The 8316-nt window shown below is 45.2% G+C and overlaps 1 protein-coding gene across 1 annotated transcript in view; it reads left to right on the top strand.

The window, feature by feature from the left end:
• Positions 1-5746: 5746 nt before the first annotated feature.
• Positions 5747-8316, top strand: part of Fut10 (fucosyltransferase 10 (alpha (1,3) fucosyltransferase)) — an 82622-nt gene continuing 80052 nt past the window's right edge. Inside the window, exon 1 of the mRNA XM_013024182.1 lies at positions 5747-5785. Within this exon, the coding sequence (XP_012879636.1) occupies positions 5747-5785 (39 nt within the window). The remainder of the gene's footprint in view (positions 5786-8316) is intronic.

Below are 8316 nucleotides of genomic sequence, written 5' to 3'. Positions count from 1 at the left end.
TTAGTATGTATTGGCTACTAGCTGAATAGGAAAGATACATTTCAAGTTCTTTATTATTTATTTATTTTTGCCAGTCCTGGGCCTTGAACTCAGGGCCTGGGCACTGTACCTGAGCTTCTTTTCTCAAGGCTAGCACTCTACCACTTGAGCTACAGTACCCCCTTCCAGCTTTTTCTGTATATGTGGTACTGGGAAATCAGACCCAGGGTTTCATGCATGCTAGGCAAGCACTCTACTAATAAGCCACAATCCCAGCCTTTTTTTTTTTTCCAGGGGTGGTGGTGGTATTGGAGTTTATTTTTTGGTGATACTGGAGTTTGAGCTTGATAGCTGTTCTATTACTTGAGCCACACCTTGAGTTCTTTTTCTTTTTGGTCAGTCATGGGGCTTGAACTCTGGGCTTGGGCGTTATCCCTGTGGTCTCAGCTCAAGGTGAGTGCTCTACCACTTGAGCCACAGCACCACTTCTGGTTTTCTAGTGGTTAATTGGAGATGAGAATCTCAAGGACTTTTCTGCCTGGGCTGGCTTTGAACCATGATCCTCAGATCTCAGCCTCCTTAAAAGCTAGGATTACAGGGGTGAGCCACCAGCACCTGGCTCTTCAGTTCTTTTTTTCTTTTTTCTTTGAAATATGGTCTTACTTTTCCCCCACAAGCTAACCTGATTATGCTTCCTGAATATACAGGATAAGAGTTATGTGTAGCTGGATGCTGGTGGCTCATGCCTGTAATCCTAGCTACTCAGGAGGCTGAGATCTTAAGATCGTGGTTCAAAGCCAGCCTGGTCAAGGAAATTCCATGAGACTCTTACTTCCAATTAACCACCAGAAAACTGGAAGTGGTGCTCGACTCAAGTGGTAGAGCACTCGCTTTGAGCTGAAGAGCTTAGGGACAGTGTCCAGTCCCAGAGCTCAAGCCCCACGGCCAGCACACACACAAAAAAATCAAGTATATGCCACCAAATCCAGATTTTTTTATTAGTTGAGGTAGACGCTCATGAAATCTTGCACAGGCTAGCCTTGACTCATTATCTCCTTATTTCCACCTCCTGAATAGCTAGGATTATAGGTACTCTGTGCCCTGCTTAGACCCAGGTTTTTAAAAAGAACTCGACATCATTTATATTCTAATTGTATCCTTAATTCTATATTCTACAGAATGAGGCTCAAATGTAGACACTATCCTTTGGAGCCCTGTGATGCTGTCACCCCTTGTTCCATTCTGACCCTCATAGGGCAGACATCAGACTCTTGGGATCTTAAGAATAAACTACTTTTTGTGGGACCATTTTGTAACTTTTAAAGTCTTGCTTAAAACTTCCAGAGAATTATAGTTCCTTAATAACCCTCTTGTACTTGCCAGAGAAGAGAATTTATTACATTGTGCTGAACTTATTGTCCTTGGTTGATCATTACATTTTTTTGTGTTTTGGTCAATCATGGGGCTTGAACTCAGGGCCTAGGAGTTGTCCCTGAGCTTTTTTGCTTGAGGCTAGCACTCTTCCACTTTGAGCTACAGCTCCACTTCTGTTGTTGGGCAGTTAATTGGAGATAAGAGTCTCTTAGACTTTATTGCCATGATTGGTTTTGAACCTCAATCCTCAGATCTCAGCCTTTGAGTAGTTAGGATTACAGATATGACTGGTTGTACCCGTTTTTTGTTTTTAATTTTAATCTTTTATTTGATTCAATGAACAATATGTCACATTTACCACTTGAACAATTCATAAGTAAAAAACTGAGATGCTTGATATTGTCACTATAGATGTTCTATTATTCTATAATTCTGAGCTACATTTCTGCACTTCTCTGATGTATGTTTTTCCACTACAGAACACCTCCATTTGTTCTGTTTTTTTTTTCCCAAATGGTAAAATTTAATGACCTTTTTCTTTTTCAGTTTGTACTTTTTTTTAACCTCAGTGTACAACCATTGTAAAATATTGACATACAAACAAGAAAATTCAATGTTGCTGGTATAGAATACAATTTTTAAAAATGCACGGAAGCACCAACATACAATGTTAAATAGGCAATAATTCGTTTGAGGAAAAAATACAATTTTCCTTAAAAATCTGAAAAACTATGAAAATGACTCCATAAATCAGCGTAAGAATATCTCTGAAAATAATGAGTATGTTGATATGGAAGTAATTTACAAAATAACATCATTAATACAGCGTGTTAATAGAAAACTAAGCCATTGCTCACCATCTTTTTTTTTAAATAAAGAATGTACTCTTGGTAATAACCATCAAATGGGCCCCTTCCCTGTCAGCCAATGGGCTATTAGTTGTCTCTAGAGTTTGGGCCAGCTCCCAGTAGCCTCTGCCCTGCCTGGCCTACAGTTATCCCTTCTCATCTCCCATTATATCAAGGCCTGAAAGAATGCCATCCAGCTGCTATTTCCGCAAGTACAAGGGCAGGAGCTTCCTTCTCTAGGTGGTGGCTGCCAGGTCTTTAGATAGTAATTATCTCAATCTGGAGAGGAAAGGGAAAGAGGGCTTGGTGTCCAAGCTACAGGTTCTTGGTGGTACTAGATATTGGGCAGCAGTGGCACCATCTGCTTTGTGGTGGGGTTCTCCCAGAGGCAAGGCCCCCCAGCCTCTACTTGGGCAGGCTCCACTTAGTCTGTTTTTTTTTGGGGGGGTCCGGTCATGGGGTCTGAACTCTGGGCCTGGGCGCTGTCCCTCAGCTCTTCAGCTCAAGGCTAGTGCTCTACCACTTGAGCCAAGCACCACTTCCAGCTTTTTTCTTTTTGCTTATGTGGTACTGAGGAATCAAACCCAGGGCCTCATGCATGCAAGGCAAGCGCTCTACCACTGAGCCACCTTCCCAGCCCTCCACTTAGTCTTCAAGTTGTATCTCTTCACAACTTTGCTGCTCCTCCATAACTTTCATTATTGTGGGACCCAACAAGTCTAAGGTGACCTCAACAGCAGGGGTCTTGATGTCTGCTGGCTTCTTGCCCTGGCACTCTGTGCCTTCACCTGCAAGGTGCAACAGCAGCTCCTGCGGCTCCCTGTTTTTATCCCTCTTCTCCTGCCCAGCTGGTTGACACACTAGTCTTTCTCCTGATACAATTCATCCAGGACTTCCATCTGTTCTTTACAGAAAACCATGGACCCTTCAGTGGTGCTGATGTGCTCTTACTGCTGGCCGCATGGATGTTGGAGGTCATCTGTTTGATTCTGGTAATCCACCTTGTCAGGAAAGTCGGGGGTGAAGCAGATTTTCAACTTCTTCTTGGGTACTTGTGTGTCCTGCTTCTTGTCCCCAGACCTGACATGTTGTAGCTCTTGGGAATGAGGGCCTGGGACTCCATCTTTAACTGGCACTGGGCTGCCAGGTTGGCCAGGGACAGTAGTGGGCCTGCTGCTCCTGAAGCTGCCAGCTGAGTTTCATCTTTTTTGATTCAGCAACTGATAGCACTTCAAGATAAAAATCCCTCAGGGTTTGTGGGTTGTCAACATCTTCTGGGACAGTCATGTCAGGTGAAGTTGCCTCCTCACCCTTTTCTTCCTTGTTGTTCACTTCTTCACCTTCCCTAGGGAAATCCAGGAGGCTCAGCTGGGCCTGCAGCTGCTCATTCTCATGCCTTGTTGCTTCCAGGCACTTCAGAGCATTCTGTAACTTGTGGCTCTGTCTGGTCCCCCAACTTGCCCCGAAACTGCTCCTGCTCCTGCTGTTCCAGCAACTGGTTCTGCCTTAGCAGATGCTGCTGCAGGGCCTCCTTTTCTGGGGTCAGCTATTGATTGGCCACAATGTGCCATTCACTGGTGGCTCTGAGCTCCTGCAGCTGGGCCAGGTACGGGTCATGCAATTCCTGCAGATTCTGAGCTGTGTGGCTCTTTAACTCGGCCATCTCTTTCTATTCTTCTAACTTCTCCTCTTGCGGTTCCAGCTTCTTCTGCAGATAATTATTTGCCTGCTGGTCTGAGTGCAGGATGCTAGCAATCTCCCTCTTCTTATTCAGCCTGTGGAAAGCATCCTATAGCTGACCCAGCTGATGTTTTAGCTCTCGGTTGTGCACAAGTGTGCATCTCATGTTCTCATGTTCTCTCTCCATTGTCTCAAGGATCTCGTGCTGATCTTCAGCATGCTGATCCCATTCTTCAGCCTTCTCCAGTATCCACAGCTGTTCCTGCTGCTACAGGTTCTGGAGACTGAGGCTCTGGTTTTCCTGTATCTGGATGTCAGGTTGTTCCTGTAGGTTCTTTAGTTCCTTCTGCATCTGGTTGGCCTGGAACTGCAGCTGCTGCTCAGCCTGAGAGGGTCCTGCAGGGGACTGCGGGGGGGTGGCAGCTCTGCCAGCTGCCTTCTCAGTTCTACCAGGTTGGTCTCTAGGTCCAACACCTGCCCCACCTCTTGCTGTTTCTCTGCTCTCATTTGGCTCGTCTGCTCTAACAGCTGCTGAACCTTCCTTTTCCACGTGGAACTTTATACTCTCAGATCTTCATCAAAGTTGTCTCTCTCCAACTTTAATGTTGTCACCAACTTTTTCATGTTGTCTAGCTGTCTTTCCAACTCTGTCTGCTCCTCTAGTGCTTGCTGTAATTCATGATTTTTGATCTTCATGTCAGCCTTCTGGGTCAGAAGTAGTTCCATTCTGTCTTGCAGCTCAGTGTTCTCTTCCTCTAGGTCATCATAGCTTCTGGTCTTTTTCTGGAGCTGCAGCTTTACATTATTCAGGTCTTTAATGAGTGCTAGTTTGTTCTTGTTGATCTCATTCTGCATGGTGGAGACTTCAGACAATGTCACCTCTAGGTCTGTGCTGCGCTGCTGTGAAGCCTGCAGGTGGCTGGCAAGACCTTCACATTCCAGTACCTTTTCATTGGCCACTTACTGCATATGGCCAGGGAAGATTGTCAATCAGACTTTTCTGAAACCAACATCTGTATTGATAGCTTGTGGAGCTCCAGCTTAGCTTTCAGTGCTTCCTGTACACTTTCCCCTGTTGATCCTGCAGGTCTTTCTTTTTCTTTTTCTTTTTTTGGTCCGGTCATGGGGCCTGAACTCTGGGTCTGGGTGCTGTCTCTCAGCTCTTCAGCTCAAGGCTAGTGCTCTACCACTTGAGCCACAGCGCTACTTCCGGCTTTTTTCTTTTTGCTTATGTGGTGCTGAGGAATCAAACCCAGGGCCTCATGCATGCAAGGCAAGCGCTCTACCACTGAGTAACCTTCCCAGCCCCTCCTGCAGGTCTTTCTTTACCTGCTTCAGTTGTTGGATCTCATTCCAGGGCTGCTGGTTTTGTATTCTGCTGGAGTCCAGAGCAAGCACTAGGTGCCCCTCTCCAGATCTTCAGTGTTATGGGGACCCGTGACACTCTTGACCCTAGCAGCTCGGGTGGAGCGGGAGGCTCAGGGTCTGCGTGGTCTTGGGATGCACCCTTGAGTACAGTCCTCAGTAGTGTTTGTCTTGTCTTTCTTAGTTTTCTTCTTTTTCTTGGATTCTGTAGGTCTAGCAGTACAATTTCTCTGCTGGTATTCTTGTAGTAGTTTCTTTCCTGCAGCTATTTTTTTTCATCTTGTTTGCTCAGACATCCCAGCACTAGAACAGCAAAGGTGAGGGGGCCACATTCCCAGGCTCTGAAACTTCCTCTATTCTCACAATCACAACCAACTATATCTACTGCCTGCTATATCTCCAAAATCACCTCAAAATCTCTCACTCACCACTTAACACCCTCCCTCAACTGCTGGTAGTGGTATAAGCCAACAGAAGGAATAGCAGTGGTACGAGGTAGCATGGAATGTGGATATGGCCCCCATTCTTATATCCCATTGGTGAGAGAGAAATATGAAAAAGTAGGGGTGTGGACAGAATCTTGTGATCCAGGTGGAATGGGCAGAGTTATATGAAAGTTGGTCCTACAGCTCCATCTCTTTACAAATCTGTTCAGTTTAGGACCTGCTCTTGCTGGATTAGGTGCCCAGTTTTGCAAGTCAACTTTCTTGGTTTCCACCACACATCTGTGGTCACGAGTTTCTACCAGACTTCCAACTGCCCTTCAGAAAACACCAAGAAACACAGCTAGCTGTCCACTAGCAGTGTCTTCAGGTCTTTACTCCATGCAGAATTAGCTCTATTCTGACCATATTTGCTGACACTGATCAGGGAGCCACTAAGTTAACAATGGCCTTAATGTAACCTGCTCTTCCAGTTGCTCTAGGACTGGAGGGTTCAGGGACATCACTGGTCCAGAGCTCCTCTTCATGAGTATTGGCCAGGCTTAATACAATGTGGATATTTCTTAGACTAAAGGGAATTTGAGGCAGTGGAAATCTGTCTTCATTTCAATGAAATCTCCCTGCAGCACATGTTCCACACACTTTGGCTTATGATCTCAGAGGATTCAGAAACATAATCATGGGAGGAATGAGTGTCAGAATTCCATGCTACTGCTTTCCAAGAGTATGTGAAATCTACACCAGCCCAGAATGCAGAATGATAATTGGCAAATGATTGAAAACCAATATATTAGCAAGCAGTCAACTAACCAGACACAGCCAAATGAGGTCTAGTGTGTCCAGAATCTAGCTTCTGGGGCAGCCCGCTACCACATCAGAGTTTCTGGACATCTGCTTCAGCACTGGAGTGATTAGTTGTCCTTTTGTATGGCCAGATTTTCCTTCTAATGAAAATTCATGCTGGTTGTGGTGATACACACTTGCTATTCCAGCAGAATCTATCGTTGGTTCAAAACAAGCCTGAGTTACACAGCAAGTATGAGGCCAGCCTGTGCTACAGATCTCTCTCATTTTACGAGTCCAGGTGCTGGGTTATAATCAAGCTGTGGGTCAAGACTAGATTCTCTTACAAGACTGGACTGGGGAAGGCTCAGTGTCTAAGCTCTCAGGATTGGCAGCATTCATTTTCTTACAGGCTGCCAGACTGAGGGCTTCAGTTGGCTATTGGTTTTTACCACATGACCCTCTCCATGGGGCAGTTTACAACCAGACTCTAGATTATTCAAAGCTCAGTCTGGAGATGTGGTGGCAAGGCTTAGGCATTTCTGCTGCTTCACTATTTGCTGGCTATACTCATTACTCATCCTCGCTCCTACACATGGCATGCATGTCTTTGTTCTGGGTTTTAAGAGTCTTGTTTTTTTGCTCAGGTTATCCTGAATTATGATCTTTCCATATATACTTTCCATTGTAGCTTGGATGAAATGTACATGCTACCACTCCAGCCACTTTTGCTAACTTGCAAACTCTCTCTCTCTCTCTCTCTCTCTCTCTCTGTGTGTGTGTGTGTGTGTGTTAGCCTTGAGCTACAGTCTTTCTGATCTCTACCTCTTAAGTAGGTAGGATTATAGATGTGAGCCACTGGTACTCAGCATATTATCCTTTTTTTTTTTGCCAGTCTTGGGACTTGAACTCAGGTCCTAACCACTACAATCAAGCCTCTTTTGTGCAAGGCTACCATTCTACCACTTAAGCCACTGCCCCACTTCTGGCTTTTTCTGAGTCGTTTTTGAAGATAAGAGTTACATGGACTTTTCTGCCTGTAATGGCTTTGAGCCGATCCTCAGATCTCAGCCTCTTAAATAGCTAGGATTACAGGTGTGAACCACCAGTATCAAGTTCTTATTATGCATTTTTTTTTTATCAAAGCCTAAGCCTTTATTTATCTAGGTTTTTTTTTTCTCCAGTCCTGGGGCTTGAACTCAGGGTCTGGACACTGTCCCTGAGCTTTATTTGCTCAGGGCTAGCACTCTGTCACTTGAGCCACAGCGCCACTTCTGGCTTTTTTTGGTGGTTAATTGGAGATAATAATCTCACAGACTTTTCAGATGAGATGGCTTTGAACCTCATTCCTTAGATCTCAGCCTCCTGAGCTTCCTGTATTACCAGGCCTGAGCCACTGGTGCCCAGCTAAAGTCCTTTAAATTTTCTTTCTTTTTTTTTTTTTTTTAGCCAGGTGCTGATGGTTCACACCTGCAATACTAGCCACTCAAATCAAACCCGGGCAGGAAAGTCCATGAGATTCTAATCTCCAAGTAACCACCAGAAAACTGGAAGTGGTGCTGTGGCTTTAGTGATAGAGAGCTCTCCTTGAGCTGAAGAGCTCAGGGACAGCACGTAGGCCTAAAGTTCAAATGCCACTGCTGACCAAAAAAAAAAAAACAAGTTACTATAGAACTGATGTACAGGGCTGGGAAGTTGGCTCAGTGGTAGAACGCTTGCCTTGCATGCCCGAGGCCCTGGGTTTGATTCCTCAGCCCCACATAAGCAAAAAGAAAAAAGCTGGAAGTGGTGCTGTGGCTCAAGTGGTAGAGTGCTAGCCTTGAGCTGAAGAGCTGAGGGACAGC

The sequence above is a fragment of the Dipodomys ordii genome, unplaced genomic scaffold (assembly GCF_000151885.1).
Source record: "Dipodomys ordii isolate 6190 unplaced genomic scaffold, Dord_2.0 Scaffold4, whole genome shotgun sequence".
Taxonomy (NCBI): domain Eukaryota; kingdom Metazoa; phylum Chordata; class Mammalia; order Rodentia; family Heteromyidae; genus Dipodomys; species Dipodomys ordii.
Note: the sequence above shows the minus strand (reverse complement) of the source record. Positions and strands in the feature narration are given on the sequence as shown.